The sequence below is a fragment of the Lampetra fluviatilis genome, chromosome 38, assembly GCF_964198595.1.
Source record: "Lampetra fluviatilis chromosome 38, kcLamFluv1.1, whole genome shotgun sequence".
Classification (NCBI taxonomy): Eukaryota; Metazoa; Chordata; class Hyperoartia; order Petromyzontiformes; family Petromyzontidae; genus Lampetra; species Lampetra fluviatilis.
The window spans coordinates 578,992-596,162 of NC_136312.1; the positions used below are offsets into that span (position 1 = coordinate 578,992).

A 17,171-nucleotide genomic window follows, 5' to 3' on the forward strand; every position below is an offset into this window, starting at 1 on the left:
ATTAAGGACCTGCAGAAACGGTTCCTGATTCCTCTGCAAATTTGTTTGCACCCCGACCAGCGTAAGCCCCCGGGTCACTGCATTAGATGGGGTAAGGAGGACTCCTGCCTCTAGATCAGCCAGATTCAACCGCTTCTCTCTGTTAGCCACCACGCACGCATTTACCACTGGCATCACACAACGATTTCACACTGGCAGCGATTCAACAATTGATGTTTTATATTTATTCAAAGTGTCACAGAAGGATGTAGGCTGACTAAATGTAGCTACTACGAGATGTTCCCTATATATCTGGTTGACTATATACGGAGACGACGATGTAGCCGCCAGCGACGATGTTGACTTTATAAATTAGATGATGACGATAACAGGGACGACAACAACGATGAGGACAGCGATGATCGCAGCCAAGACGATCCAGACCCAGACTCCCCACAGCAGCCTGAGCCCCATTTCATGCTCCCCCTATATATTCCTCCGGGCTCAGCTCCTGCCCCTCTCTCGACCCTCTCTCTCGCAGCTCACCCCACCTGGCTTACTGTCTCGATGCCCCGCCCCCTCCTGTAACTGTAATGATCACTCACGGCCTCTAAGCCACGCACTGTCCTTACACAGATACCGCCGTGCATGCGCGCACACTCGCATTGTCACAGAACAACAACATCAACAACAGCAACCGCCATTCGCCACTAAGTGGTGGTGACGTCACCATGGCGCTTGCGCCAGGCTCGGTGCACTTTGAGGCCACGTGAAATGTTAATGGCTCGCTGCTGACAGGAGATCACGGGACAGATCCAGGTACCATGGGTAGACTGACTTAAATGATAGGCCGATGCACCACCTGTACCCACTGCTGTGCCAACTTGCTATGTTTTAGCCACCTGGCACTCCGCTTCTTGTTGTTAGCATCGCTCCTCTGCCTCCAACTGGCCAGTAGCAGCATCCTTCGCAGAGGCTGATCTTGCCACCACTGGTACTGGCCATCGGCAAGTCCACTCCTTGTACCACGTCACTCAATTTCACACACGCACACATGTACACTCTCACGCACGATTTTTCAACACTTCCAAGGATCAGCAGGTCCTTGGAGAGCCGTTTAATCTATTCTAGACACGATGAAGGCCGGCACTGGCACACGATGTGGTGGTGTACCCAAAAACCACACCTAGCCGCCTTTACCTCCCCAGCGACGATGTTTAAACACCGCACCGGGTACTCATTTGATGCGCATGCACCTCTGAGTGGGGAGTCTCTCCCCCAGGTGGATGTCTACGTCATGGAGCCCAAGGGCATCAGCTTCATCCACGTGCCGCCCATCCCCGGCATTCCCAGCAATATCATCAACATCACACACAGCAACAATAAGGTGAGGGAGGCAGCCGCTCACCCGCAGAGCAACACTCACCTGCTCACCCTCTGAGCGATGCTCACCCGCTGTGCGACGCTCACCTACGCAACCGCATACCAAAGCTCACCTGCTCACCGAGTGAGTGACGCTCACCTGCTCATCCGCAGAGCAACGCTCATCCGCTTACCTGCTGAGTGATGCTCACCCTCTCACCTGATCACCCACAGAGCAACGCTCACCTGCTGAATGATCAATCACTCACTGTGCACGCGCAACACACTCGCCAGTTGCTCGTGACCGCTCACCAGCCACGCACAGCGCACTCACCACAGACACCTAACGACAAATCTCACGCCCATGCCCCCCTGCCACACTGTCCCCCTGATCCCATACCCCACTGCCCCCCTGCCCTGCTGCCCCCTTGCCCCACTGATCCCCCACCCTCCTGATCCCCTGCCCCACTGATCCCCTACCCCCCTGTCCCCCTGCCCCACTGATCTCCTACACCACTGCCCCTCTGCACCACTTGTCTCCTACCCCCCTGCCCAGGCCCACATCCGCCTGCGGCCATGCCCCCCGGCTGCCGTGGAGGGGGGGCCATGTCCGGGCTGCAACAGCGCGGTGCTGGAGGGCAACATGGTGGTGCGCTACGACGTGAAGCGCGAGCTCAGCGCCGGGGACGTGCAGGTGCCTGCCAGTGCATGTGTGTGTGTGGACGTGTGTGTGTGTGGACGTGTGTGTGTGTGGACGTGTGTGTGTGTGGACGTGTGTGTGTGTGGACGTGTGTGTGTGTGGACGTGTGTGTGTGTGGACGTGTGTGTGTGTGGACGTGTGTGTGTGTGGACGTGTGTGTGTGTGGACGTGTGTGTGTGTGTGGACGTGTGTGTGTTTGGACGCGTGTGTGTGTGGACGCGTGTGTGTGTGTGGACGTGTGTGTGTGTGGACGTGTGTGTGTGTGGACGTGTGTGTGTGTGGACGTGTGTGTGTGTGGACGTGTGTGTGTGTGTGGACGTGTGTGTGTGTGTGGACGTGTGTGTGTGTGTGGACGTGTGTGTGTGTGTGGACGTGTGTGTGTGTGGACGTGTGTGTGTGTGGACGTGTGTGTGTGTGGACGTGTGTGTGTGTGGACGTGTGTGTGTGTGGACGTGTGTGTACGTGTGTGTACTTCACACGGTCGTGCAGCGGTTAGCGCTACGCTGCACTATGAACCTGGTGACCCGAGTTCGATTGATGTTCATGGCCAACACCAGTGATGATTATCTGAATCGGTCCTAGGGCCTCCCCTAGGTCGACTCAGCCTCAAATGGGTACCTGGTTTAATGTGTAAATAACGCCACTGGGGAAACACATGCGGCAGGGCCTGGTGTTGGCCACCTACCTCCTCGTGTACCGGCCTTCATAGGTGCTTGCTGACAGCACTTGCCTCTACAGTCTGTTAAGGCTATATGTGTATAGTCCGACAAAACAACCCCCTACCTTCTCGGTGGTGCCGGATGGTAATGCTGTGGTGGATGCAGAAAATTTAATGGGGGGTGCGGCCAATTCCATTTGGCTTTTCCCTTTATGGCGCCTGTAGCCACCACAGCGGCCAATGGGGGCTCTGGACAGGTGGGAGGGGCTGGTAACCCCTCCACCTTCAATACACTAAAACGCATGTTAAAAATCTGACGAGGCTTGTGCCGGAAGCTCCGGGGGGACAGGGGTCTATGACGTCTCCTGGCCAAACTCCATTTGGAGACTGAATCCACACCCTCGGGGTTCCTCTAGAAACAGTAGGAAAGCCACTGCGAGTGGCCAAATGGAATATTCGAATGCTCACTGCGAAAGGAGAGGCTGCCAATCCTCTGGACTGGTACCGCCTGGATTTATGTGGTATTCAGGAGGTCCCGTGGACTGGCTCTAGTTCCAGTCACCATGAGGGATGGACAGTTCTCTACTCGGGGCAGGAGACTGCCAAACAACAGGGAGTGGCTCTTCTTCTGAACAAATAATGAAGGGGTATGGGAGCATGGCAGTGAGGTGTAGGAAGCTGTAAGCCCGAGGCTACTGTGGGCTCACCTTTCCATTCACCAAAGGTGAGGAGTGGTGGTAGTGGTTACTTACGCCCCCGCTGAAAATGAACATCAGTGGAGGGAGGGAGGCAAGGCTGAAGAGTCAGATACCTTCCATGGCCCCCTGTCACAGGTGCTAGCTAAAGTTGCCCTCTCGGGATATAGTTATCCTGTTGGGTAACTTTAATGCCCGAGTTGGTCATGATGCTTGTGCCTGTGCTTGATTGATTATATGGCATGGGCCAGATAAGCTCGGCAACAACGGTAGGAGGCTAATTGACTTCTGTGCAGCCCATAGGCTTATAATTACCAACACACTGTTCCAGCATCAGCGCATCACACAGCATCATAGATGCATGCTGGGTCCAAACAAGAACATTTGTTGGACTATATAGTGACGGAACAGCGGATGCGGGCCCATATCCTTGACACCAGGACCTACCGTCAAGCTAATCTGCCCACTGACCATCGGCGTGTCATCTGTAAGATGCGCCTGCCGTCCTTCCACTTTGGTTGTGGGTATACATTTAGAAACCCATTGAAACCTACAGTGACCTGGTTTCAGCTAGGTGATGAAATTTGCAAGTGAGAATTTCATCATCGCTTGCAGCTGGGGTTGGCATTGTGACCCCTCCTGATGCCGAGGAGAAATGGGCGAGGTTTAGGACTGTGGCTCATGCAGCTGCAATGGTGGCTTTGGGTACACGGTGCAAACCTCCCCGGAGACCCCGGCTGACAGAGGTGGTGTTCCGGCTGGCTGAGAAAAAGCGACAAGCCCACTCCCACCGTCTACAGAATCCCACGCCTGAGAATCAGGAGGCTTACCACAGCCTTCAATCGGAGGTTCAGAGAGCCGTGCTGCGTTGCAAGGATGGGTTGTGGTTGCAGATTGCTGAAGAGATGGAATCTGCCTCAGCAGCCCACAATCACAAATCTCTCTTTAACTGCATAAAAAAATAAACTTACAACACCACACCTATCATCACTATTAGGGGAAAGAAAGGTGATCGGATCTCCAACCCCCAGTAACAGGTTTGCAGATTTTCTGAGAATTTATGTGTGGTCTTGGAGGAGGGGAAATCCCCTCAGCCTGGAAAACATCCTGGTGCAATGTGGGGATGACCTTGCGGAGGCTGCAATGCCTCGAATATCGGAAGAAGTATCCATCCCCTGTGAGTGGTTGGATGAGATGTCATCTATTGAGGAAGTACAGTAGGCGCTCCAGAGTCTGAGACCAGGAAAATCACCAGGCAGAGATGATCTCCCATGCGAAATGCTGAGGGAGATGGCGTTTGTGTGCAGACTGCCCTATATGACATAATAATAACAATCTGGGCCACTATACAGGTTCTGCACGATTGGAAGGATGCCCTTCTGGTCACCCACAGACTGTAACAACTACAGGGGCATCTCGATCCTCAGTGTGCTAGGAAAGGTCCTACCAAGGATTATTCAACATCGCGTTGCCAGGCACGCTGAGGCATGTGGAGCCCCAAAGTGGTTTCAGGCTAGGACGATCCTGCACAGATGCCATATTTTCTGTCCGTCTGCTACAGCAGAAGTATAAGAAATTCCAAAAGAACCTACATCTCTGCTTTATTAACATTGTCAAAGCCTATGATACCATCAATAGGTCTGGGCTCTGGGTTGTTTTTTGTGATTTCGGAGTCCCTGACTCTCTGCTCCCAATCATTAAGGACCTTCATGATGGTGGACAGGCCTGGATAAAACTTCGTGACCAGAATTCGGAACCATTCCCTGTTCACCTTGGGGTGCCACAGGGATGCCCTCTGGCTCCCACATTACCTAACATCATTTTAGACTATGTAGTTTGTGAAGCCTTCTATGGCTGTACCGGATAAATCTCTATCTGGTAGAGATACAATGGGAGGCTGATCAGTGCCGGTGTGCGGTCAAAGGATGGCTCCCTATTGGTCAACCATGTTCCATATGCTGATGATCTGGTGATTTCTGCTCACTCAGATCAGGCTTGGAAGTGCTGCTGCTGAACTTGGAGTGTGCCACTAAGAGATGGGGCCTTGCTATCAGCCCCACCAAAACTAAACAACCTGCCTGGGTATTTTGTGCCATCAAACACTCCACCCCTCAACTCCCCATTGGTGATGGGGCAGTTGTGGAGAGAGTGGATAGTTTTACATACCTGGGCAGTTTGCTTATGACCAGCTCCGGTTTGAAAGCAGAGGCCTCACTCTGTCACTGTGTGTCACTGTGTGTCACTGTGTGTATCACTTTCACTGTGTGTCTCACTGTCACTCTGTGTGTGTTTTCTCACTCTCACTGTGTGTGTCACGCTTACTGTATGTGTAACTCTCAATGTTAATGTGTGTGTCTCTCACTGTCACTGTGTGTCATTCTCACTATCACTGCGTGTGTTACTCTCATTGTCACTGTGTGTCTCTCACTGTCACTGTGTGTGTCTCTCACTGTCACTGTGTGTGTGTGTGTCTGTGTGTCTCTCTCTGTGTCTCTCACTGTGACCGCCAGATCTCCAATGGCTACTTTGCTCACTTCATCGCTCCAGCGAACATCCCTCCCACGCCAAAGAATATTGTCTTCATCATCGACGTCAGCGGATCCATGTGGGGCCTCAAGATGAAGCAGGTGACTAGACAGAGACGCATAGACTCATCACAGAGACCCATACACTCAGTCACACAGAGACCCATAGAATCACACAGAGACATATAGACTCACACAGATGCATAGACTCACACACGCAGAGACTCATAGACTCACACAGAGACCCATAGACTCATACAGAGCCCCATATACTCATACAGAGACCCATACACTCACACAGAGACTCATAGACTCACACAGAGATCCATAGACTCACACAAACAAAGACTTATAGACTCACACAGACCCCCATAGACTCACACAGAGACCCACAGATTCACACAAACAGAGACCCATACACTCACACAGAAATCCATAGTCTCACACAGAGACCCATAGATTTACACACAAAGAGACCAATACACTCACACAGAGACCCATAGACTCACACAGAAACCCATAGACTCACATGCACAGAGACTCATTGACTCACACAGACACCCATAGACTCACACATAGACACATAGACACACACGGAGACCCATAGACTCACACAGAGACTCAGTCTCACACAGAGACTCATAGACTCACACAGAGACCCTTAGATTCACACACACAGAGACCCATACATTCACACAGAGACCCATAGACTCACACAGAAACCCATAGACTCACATGCACAGAGACTCATAGACTCACACAGACACCCATAGACTCACACAGAGACTCTTATACTTACACAGAGAACCATAGACTCACATAGAGACCCATATACTCATACAGAGAACCATAGACTCACACAGAGACTCATAGTCTCACACAGAGACCCATAGACTCACACAGAGACCCTTAGATTCACACACACAGAGACCCATACACTCACACAGAAACCCATAGACTCACATGCACAGAGACTCATAGACTCACACAGACACCCATAGACTTACATAGATACCCATATAATCATACAAAGACCCATAGACTCACACAGATGTAATGTGAGGATATATCCGGCTCACTGACGTATCACAACTCGTCATGATGATTGGCTCTGCCGGTCCTGGTTTATAGCCAATGGGGGGGAGCCTAGGGGCATGGCCCTGACGTAATGGAAAGGTGACAGCTGTAAGGATTGGTTCTGCTGGCTTTGGCCACAGCCAATGGGGAGAGGAGTCAGAGGCGTTGTCCCGGGAGCTTACGAGGGGGCCTGGAATATTCCATGGAGGCTAACGTGGATTGGCGGAAACGTACCACGTGACCCGGGTATTAAATAGGGGTGGAGACGAGCGGCACGGGGTCAGAACGGGGACGAACAGAGGAAGGGGGCCACGTGGGAGCGGGGCTCCGGGTTGCCACGTGGCAGTGTGTCTCTCTCTCTATCTGTCCCTCTCACGCTGCCTGTCAGCAGCGTGAAGGAAAGCTGTAATACAAGTTGAATAAAAGACGGATTCCAGAAGTCACCTCAACGAGATTTATTACACAGAGATCGATAGACTCACACAGTGACACATAGACACACACAGATACCCATAGCCTCACACAGAGACCTAAAGATTCACACACACATAGATTCAAACACACACACAGAGACCCATAGACTCACACAGAGACCCATGGACTCACACAGACAGAGACTCTTAGACTCACACAGATAACCATAAACTCACATAGAGACCCATATACTCATACAGAGACCCATAGACTCACACAGAGACTCATAGACTCACACAAAGACACATATACTCACAGAGAGACCCATATACTCATACAGAGACCCCTACTCATAGACTTATACAGATACCCATAGATTCACACAGAGCCCATAGACTCGCACAGAGACCCGTAGACTCATAGAGCCCATCGACGCACCAGAGACCCATAGACTCGCACAGAGACCCGGAGACTCACACAGAGACCCATAGACTCATCACACAGAGACCCATAGACTGATCACACAGAGACCCATACGTCCGGTGGTTAATATCTCAGCGGATACCTTTGGTGTTGCTGTGCAGACTGTAGGCAGTGACAGGTGACCAATGAATGCCACGGCCGCTGGTGACCGAGGGCCACAATGGTTTGCCGGACGTGGCACGCCCAGCCTCGTCTGACATTGTTTGTTTGCGCTGTCGGGCAGACCCAGCAGGCGCTGAGCACCATCCTGGATGAGCTGCGTCCAGACGACCACTTCAGCATTATCCGCTTCGACCACCGCGTGGAGGCGTGGACCGACGAGCTCATGCAGGCCTCGGCCTGCAACGTGGATGACGCCAAGAAATATGTGCAGGGGCTGCAAGCCGAAGGGGGTAAGGGGGGAGGGACTCACGGGGGGGGGGCAACGCTTGGGGGGGTGCGTGGGGGGAACATGAGGTGACGCGAAGGAACACATGGGAACACGCGCAGAGGCATGCTCGGACATGAGGACAAAGGGATGAGAGGCACGGAGATGTGGGAGGACATGGAGATGTGGAGACTCGGGTCCGAATGTGCTCGTGATTTGGCGTGATCACTGATGGACAACGACAGTGAAGGTTTTGTGCACAGAAACCATTTTTTGTATCTTGTACGAGGAGTAATGGCATCCTCCTCCTCGTTCTGCCCCCACCCCCTCCCCCCAGGCACGAACATTAACGAGGCGGTGCTGCGAGCCGTTGAGATGCTCTGCTCCGCCAAGCTGCACGGAAGCCTCCCCGAGCGCTCCACCTCCATCTTGGTGCTGCTCACCGATGGTGACCCCACAGTTGGTACGCCGAGGAGCCTCCCCCATGGGGGGCCGGCCGCTCGCTGGTGCCGCTCATCGGCTATTTCACTCAGATCCTCCTTCATGTGAAGCCGTCACCGTCACTCACAAAGTTTCCACTCCTCACTCACAGCTCACTTATTATTACCCCTAGCTCACCCCACGACCCCCCTTAATCTTCCCCTCTTGACTACCCCCATTGTTACTCTTCCCTCTTCACAGTCTCATTGTATAGATTTCACTCATTAACCAAATTCATTCAATATGTAGCGACATCAGGGATCGAGAGGGAGCTAGAACACTCGAGAAGGTGGGCGAGGCCAAGGGCGGAGTGGCCCCGACCTGGAGGGGGATATAAGGTGGGTCCCTGAGAGGGACCGGGGTCGCTGCATTCTATAAGCTGAAGCTCCACGTCCACAAGCTGGAAGCTCTACGTCCTACGAGGCATCAACACGTGGCCGGGGACCCGAATGAGGGTCTGACCCAGAGGCGGGACAAAGTCATTGTTGTGCAAGTCCAAGTCGAGTCGCAAGTCATCAAATTCATGACTCGAGTCTGACTCGAGTCCAAGTCACATGACTCGAGTCCACATCTCATAGGTGGGACAAAGTCATTGTTATGCAAGTCCAAGTCGAGTCGCAAGTCATCAAATTCATGACTCGAGTCTGACTCGAGTCCAAGTCACATGACTCGAGTCCACACCTCTGGTCTGACCCTTCGTAGCTGTAACTCCTACGTATAGAGTAGTTAGCTGGGTGCTCACCACCCTAGGCTGTATCTGGTGAAAGGGCAGTTACCCCTTTGTGTTAGCGTGTTGATGTTACAATGAAAGTGTTGCCTCTAAAGAACGACGTCTGTGACTCAGTTGGACTCACTACAAATACATTTGTCATCGCTCACTGTCATCAATTTTACTTTCACCGAATTCACGCATTATCGAAGATTAGACCCCATCGCTTCTCTCATGTGTTTCACTCACCGCATCTCCACCACTACATCCACACGTTGTACCTTTGTTAATTCTGTGAAAAGCGCCATCTCTTCTCCAGGGCATGCCATGCCCATTTAGCCTCCTCTATCCGGCCAAACAGAAGCTGCTTGGGCATGCGGTGGCTGGGTACGCGTGGGCTGCAAGTCACTTTTTATAATGGGATGAAAGAATGATTTGTAATCAAGGGCGACTGACAAAGTCTCCATCTCATTAGCAAACCATGATCACCACTCACCCTTGCAGCGCCGCACACCCCACAGTGGCTAGGAGATGTTAACTACCTCGACTGGTATACAGGAGGTCGTGGGTTTCGATACAACCCCTGATGTCTGCTGTATATTTGGAGTTTGCGTTTCCCTCTCTCTCTCTCATCATCATCACGGTGGCTAGGATATGTTAACTACCTCGCCTGGTATACAGAGGTTGGAGGGTTTGATCCCGATCCTGATGCCCGCTGTATATTTGGAGTTTACGTGTCTCTCTCTCATCATCATCCCGGTGGTTAGGAGATGTTAACTACCTTGCCTGGTATACAGGGGTGCGTGGGTTCGATCCCGACCCTGACGCCTGCTGCTGTATATTTGGAGTTTACTTGTCTCTCTTTCATCATCATCCCGGTGGTTAGGAGATGTTAACTACCTTGCCTGGTATACAGGGGTGCGTGGGTTCGATCCCGACCCTGACGCCTGCTGCTGTATATTTGGAATTTGCGTGTCTCTCTCTCTCCCCCCCTGGTCGCGTGGATTTTTCTCCGAGTTATCCGGTTTTTCCCTCCACATTTAGAATCACCATCACGGTATTTTCAGGGTATTTGGTTGCTATGCATTTCGACGTGATGATAATGATTATGATGATGAGCTTGGCACTTCGTTGAACTGCCATTTGTGATGACTGAATCATCTGGTAAAATAAAAATGGTTTTAGTTAATAGTTTAGTTTTCAAATTATGGGCAGTGACACTGGCACAGAATGGCCAGCTCCTCTTGCGATGAACGCCCCCAAGTCAGTTTAACATCGAGTAGTAGTAGTTGGAGGTGGATTTCGCCACCAATATTATCCATAATAATAGAGGTTTCGGGTTAGATCGTGTAAATATAATTGCTTCATTACATCCTGCCACCGCCACCACCACACACTGCCAATTAGTAAGGGGTTTGTCACGTAAACAAAACGTGGCCAATTTGTTACTAGTACAGCACCAACCGGTTGTGCATTGGAGAGTAAACCCACTACTACATTAACAATTATTGTGTAGTGTATTGTAGTGTATAGTAGTGTAATGCGGGCGTAAGCGACCTTCCGGATGTGACGTCACGGGGGGTGGAGTCATGTGACGTGGGGGGAAGGTTCGGGGCTTTAAGCGGGTAAACCGGAAGGGGAAGGCAGTCGGGGTGTGAGCGGAAAAGAGTGAGGCCACGCGGGCAAGTGTGGAGAGGGGGGGGGGCGCCGACGGCCATCGGGAGCCAACCCCGAAGATAAGAGGAAGCTGTGGAGTGGTGTGCAGCTGCGGAGGGAGGAGACAGCCAGGAGGGCTGCGTGTTAGAGGCAGCGGTGTGGCTGCCAGGAGGAGCTGCGGAGAGAGAGAGAGAGGGGGCTGCTTGTTAGAGGCAGCGGTGTGGCTGCCAGGAGGAGCTGCGGAGAGAGAGAGAGAGAGCAAGAAGCTGTGAGAGCTGCGGAGGGAGAAGAGCAGCAGCGAGTACAGCCAAGGGGGGCTGTGTGAGAGAAACAGCAGCGGAGCTGCTGTTGTGGATCGGGCCGACATTGGAGTCAGCACCGTGGAGAAGCTACAGAGTAAAGACAGCCGTGTGGGTGTACAGCACGAACCGAATAATAAAGGACACTGAGCCAGACATCGTGGTCCAGTCGTTTATTACACTGGTGTCAGAAGTGAAACGGCTTGTCAAGACGGCTCGGAAGAAAGAATATTCCTGTGCCATCATCTGCTACATCATCCGACTTACGATTGAGACAGATGGCGCAGCTGGAGACCTGGAAAATCGTGCTGGCGAAACCGTGTGAGCTCACCACGCCGACGACGGCAGTGGGGAGAGCCGATGGTGGTCTGCAGGCCGACGCCTTGCCTGCGCTGCCAGCGCCATCTGCCACGCGGCACGGAGACGCCATCTTGGGCGTGGCAGGGGAGAAACGGCGGGAAGCCGCCATCTTGTCTTCACCGCGGCGGGGAGACGCCGCCATCTTCAACATCGCGGCGGAGAGGCAGCCTTGCGCTGCCATCTGGAGGTGCCGCGGGGAGAGCAGCCTGCTGTGAGCTGCTGTTTTGCGAGGGGGAGCTGCGAGGAGAGGACGACGACGCTACAGCTGCTGGGGCGGGAGCTCTCCCGTCCTGGCTCGGGTGCGTGACAACGGAGCAGTCAAGTCGCCGAACGAGTTCTGCGAGACGACTCAAGTTGCCGCCCTGCCGTCCTCTTCTTGCTGCAGCCCCGGGCGGGTCGTAACGATACGCAACCGGCCTTTACACACACCTCACCCATCTTTCGAGGGCCGGGTGGGGGCGATTTTGTTCTCTCATGACTCGATTGTGCGGAGCGCGGTTCGGAAAGTGTGTATGTGTGTGTAATAACGATGAACGCGCTATCTGCTTTTTGCTCGGTGTCAATTAAAGTGTGTACGTGTGTTGAGAATGGACGGAGAGTATGCTGTGCTTGCTGAGTGTTAAATTGTGTGTGTGCGCTGCGGTGTGGAGTTGTTATATTGATGGCGAAGTTAATTATTAACTCGGGAGCGTCGGGTATCTTGCGCTGTATCATCTCGTGGGTTACCTTGTGCGATGGGCTTAATTGAAAAATATATTTTTTTTTTTTTGGTGTATTGTGCTGCGAGGTGCTATGTGCGATGTGGTTGTTGCAAGAGAGAGAATATTTGTGTTGTTGCTGCAATGTTACGACTGGATTAATGGTGTGTTGGTTACCTGCAGATCGGTTTGCTATTGTGCTTAAATGTGCGCGTGTGATCGCGATATGCTGACTGTATGTGCTGTTACACCGTTCTGTACGGTTATGGGGTGCGATGCATTGATTGACTATTGGGATTGGGATGTTATTAATTGTGCGTACCTCTTTGGAAATTGGTAACAAATTCGAGGGGGACCCTATTATTTGGTCGTATGGATGTTATGTACACGCGATTTTGTGTATATTATGGGTAACGGCGCTTGTGAGAAAGAGAGCGCGCTTTGAGGGTGCGTGATGACGCCGTTGTGGGTGTCTCAAAGGTTAATGCTAATGGGACCGTAATTGGCGCCAAGTTGCGTCGCGTATTCGGTTGGTCGCATGCAGCCACGAGTTGCTTTGCGAGTTGGGTTGTGTAACCAATGTGGTTGGTAAAATATTGGTTAAAAATTCCCCGATATGACTGCTGCGCGCAGCAAGCTGGGGCTGTGCGTCTATCGTTGTTGGGATTGTTACAATAAGACGGAGGAAGCAATTTGTGACCCCCAGCAAAGGGAAGCTGGGGTGCACGAATGGAGAAAACTGGCCACGTGTTCGCACGTTGGGCCGCCATTTTGCGCACACGCAGGGTATGGCGTCGATGCGCTTTGCGGAAAGGGCCGCCATTTTGAGTGCGCGCGAGATATTGCGCGAACGCGCTGGGCGAAGGGGGCCGCCATTTTGAGCGCGCGGGAAAAACCTCGGTGGGGCAAATATTCCATCTGTTATGCCTGCCATTGTTGATTGGGTGATGCACGAGTGGTGGTCACGTCGGCCTATGGCTGATGGCTGACCTGACAGCCGGGAGGCGAAACCTCCGTGGTATGTCTTAAACTAATGGGCCGTGTGCTCATATGGCTCGGGGAGTCATGGTTCAGTTGTGCGGTGGCAGACTGAACCTGGTGTGCCGGGGGCTCACGGGTTTTGGGTTAGGGCGTTATTGTCTCTATAAGAGAACATTACCCCATGGGGGGGGTCGTTGATATCTGGCCTTGCCGAGGGATTGATCTTCCCTTGGCTATAAAGCGTCAGACTATAAGAGGCTGGTGTGTGTCCATCGCTGATGGGATAGTAAGGGAGGAGCATGGCCGAGTGCTGCTCATCCCCGAAATGGCACTAGCCGAGAGTATGGTAAATGGATGTTGCTGTGGGTTGACGACCACGGTGAGGGTTACGGCGAGTTTAACGTTACCGCTGGGGAGCGTGGCTCTCCACGCGAGGGTGTGCGATTAGGGGTTGTTGGTTTGTTGAGAGTGACTGTGGGTACATGCTGTGTACGACTGAGGTCTGAGCTGGTCCTCAAGGGAGGACTGCTGGTGGGTAAGAGCAGAAATTTTTTTGTTGTTGTTGTTTCACGTGTAAATAATATTGTTGTTAAAATGTAAATACTGGGGCGTCCATCGCGGTTATTTGGGTAATTATTGGGGTTTTCTTAAGCGGCCCGGAATTACATCATCTCCACTATCCTGGGGCCGGGTGGCTGTCGTGTACGACATGCGGATGTGCGTTGTTGTGCTTTGTGCTGTTGCTGTCTTGTTATTTTTTTCTTACAGTTGTATTTATTGCATGCTTTTGTACGTTCGTTGATGTTAATTGCGTTGTTGTTGTTCTTGCTGTTACATTATATGCTTAGTGTCCTTTAGGGGGGGAAGCTCGGTTCGCCGCATTACGATTTGTTATTGGTCAGCCGAGGTCGGCTGGGATTTTTCTACGGGGGAGGGTGGTGTAATGCGGGCGTAAGCGACCTTCCGGATGTGACGTCACGGGGGGTGGAGTCATGTGACGTGGGGGGAAGGTTCGGGGCTTTAAGCGGGTAAACCGGAAGGGGAAGGCAGTCGGGGTGTGAGCGGAAAAGAGTGAGGCCACGCGGGCAAGTGTGGAGAGGGGGGGGCGCCGACGGCCATCGGGAGCCAACCCCGAAGATAAGAGGAAGCTGTGGAGTGGTGTGCAGCTGCGGAGGGAGGAGACAGCCAGGAGGGCTGCGTGTTAGAGGCAGCGGTGTGGCTGCCAGGAGGAGCTGCGGAGAGAGAGAGAGAGGGGGCTGCTTGTTAGAGGCAGCGGTGTGGCTGCCAGGAGGAGCTGCGGAGAGAGAGAGAGAGAGCAAGAAGCTGTGAGAGCTGCGGAGGGAGAAGAGCAGCAGCGAGTACAGCCAAGGGGGGCTGTGTGAGAGAAACAGCAGCGGAGCTGCTGTTGTGGATCGGGCCGACATTGGAGTCAGCACCGTGGAGAAGCTACAGAGTAAAGACAGCCGTGTGGGTGTACAGCACGAACCGAATAATAAAGGACACTGAGCCAGACATCGTGGTCCAGTCGTTTATTACAGTAGTGTAGTTTAGTATACAAGTTCAGCACTCAGAGATTGTGTGTTGGAGAGTAAACCCACTACAACATTTACAATTATAATGTAGTGTATAGTGTAGTGTATTGTAGTGTAGTGTATAGTGTTGTATACTAGTCCAGCACTCACCGGTCATGTGTTGGAGAGTAAACTCACTACAACATTTACAATTCGAGTACCGTGACGTTTCACCAGTAATTACAACAACAACCAGCATCATCAGGCGACAGCCAGAGCTGTGTAAAAATCCTACTGTTTCGGTCTTAAATAGAGGTGGGGGTGAATGTGATGTAGTTACTTGTGAGCCAATCGGGTCTCCAAGGCGTCTCCACGACGTCTTGGAGACGTCTCCACGATATATTGCTAGTTGTTGTTCAGACGTCCACACTGCGAGCAAGAGCGGAGAGCGCCGAGCGGTGCCACCAATGGTCGACGCACCCCACGGCGGCTGTGACCGGGGTTGGTCCACCGGATTCCAATCCGCTGACCTCGCTCTGGTGCCACGCTAAAGCGTTCCCCCTCCTTCTGCTTGCCACGGTTACGTGGAATCGTGTGCTCCAGGTGTGATTGACCTGGCCGAGATCTCGGCCAACGTGAAGGCGGCCACGGCCGGCAACTTCTCTCTGTTCGCCCTCGGCTTCGGCTTCGACGTCGACTACGACTTCCTGGAGCGACTCGCGCTCGAGAACCGTGGCATCGCGCGCCGCATCCTCGTCGACAACAAGGCCGACTCGCAGCTCAAGGTCCGTGCTGGGCCACGCAGGAGCCTGCACCGCCGTGTGGGGCTACGTGGGGGTCACGTGGGGCCATTTTGGGCCATGTGGGGCCCCGCCAACAGGCAGTCCCCATATAGTCACATGGTGGCGATGAGGATGATGAATGAACAATGCATGGACGACAATGATGATGATATTGATCTTGCTGATGATGACAAGTATAGTGGATGATTATTATTGGAAAATGAATCGATGATGATGATAACGATGATGATTTGTCTGTAAAGTAGCACCACCTTATATGCCTAGGGTGCTTTCCATCCCATCGCATCTCAAGAGCACCCCCAGTCGCACTTGTTCCTGTGCATGAGCCTGCGAATAGGAGGTAATGTTAGCGATGTGCTCTACCCTAGGGCACCCCCAGTGACATCTGTCCCTGTGTATTGGCCCACCAATAGGAGACCATGATAGCGATGTGGTCTATCCTAGGGAACCCCCAGTGGCAGCAGTTCCTGTCCACGAGCATTGCCATGTCGATATCTTCTGCGACCTTTTTGCCAGCATCCAAAATGATGAAAAATAAGAATAGGTTTTATACACTTTCTGGCAATAATACAGGTATTCCGATAGACACCTTTTACAAGGCATACATTCTTCATTAACCACACATACTTGTGGCAAAACATGCAAAAAGGCCCCATAGATATAACTGCTCTACCTGAGCTATGCGTGTTCTGATACTTGCATTGTCTTCGTACTGTTCTCTGGTCTGACACTGGTGAGACTAGGCCATAAAGAAGGCTGCTGTCTCTAGTGTAGGCCAAATCAGTTTCAAACTCGATGCGTATATTATGTCCCATGTGTGGTTAACACAGACTTGATGCCTTACGAAAAGGTATTTATTCAGTGTTTGAACATCTTAATGTACCTCCGGTTTTATTGGCAGAGAGGGTTTAAAAATACGACGCGATTATCATTTCCAGGGCTTCTATGACGAGGTGGCGACGCCGCTCCTGTCGCACGTGGCGGTGCGTTATGCGGGCGCGCCCGTCTCCGCGCTCACGCAGACCTCCTTCGACAACTACTTCCACGGCGCAGAGCTCGTGGTCGCCGGCAAGACGGCGGCGCAGGCCACGGGGGGGCCGAAGCTGAGCGCCCATGTCACCGCCGAGTCGGTGAGATGCGGCCTCGCTCGCCCGCTAGTCCGTTCGCTCGCTCAATTGATCATTCAGTCACTCGGTCGCTCGCTCACTTATTTGATCACTCAACCATGCGATCGCTCTCTCACTCGCTCAAAAGATCATTCAGTCACTTGCTCACTCACTGGCTTGCTCACTCAGTCACTCGCTAGTTCACTCATGTGCTCGCTCACTCGCTCGCTCGCTCACTCATTCGAACATTCACTCACTCACTTGCTGAATTGATCATTCAATCACTCACTCGCTCTCCTGCTCACTCG

General features: G+C 52.5%; 1 protein-coding gene across 1 annotated transcript in view; it reads left to right on the top strand.

Annotated features, from left to right (window-relative positions):
• The window catches only part of LOC144945703 (inter-alpha-trypsin inhibitor heavy chain H2-like), a 63,214-nt gene that overhangs the window by 27,538 nt on the left and 18,505 nt on the right, over positions 1-17,171 (top strand). The window contains exons 5-11 of the mRNA XM_078874270.1: positions 1,262-1,366; positions 1,898-2,035; positions 5,905-6,021; positions 8,117-8,285; positions 8,598-8,723; positions 15,558-15,739; positions 16,696-16,887. Of these exons, the coding sequence (XP_078730396.1) occupies positions 1,262-1,366; positions 1,898-2,035; positions 5,905-6,021; positions 8,117-8,285; positions 8,598-8,723; positions 15,558-15,739; positions 16,696-16,887 (1,029 nt within the window). The remainder of the gene's footprint in view (positions 1-1,261; positions 1,367-1,897; positions 2,036-5,904; positions 6,022-8,116; positions 8,286-8,597; positions 8,724-15,557; positions 15,740-16,695; positions 16,888-17,171) is intronic.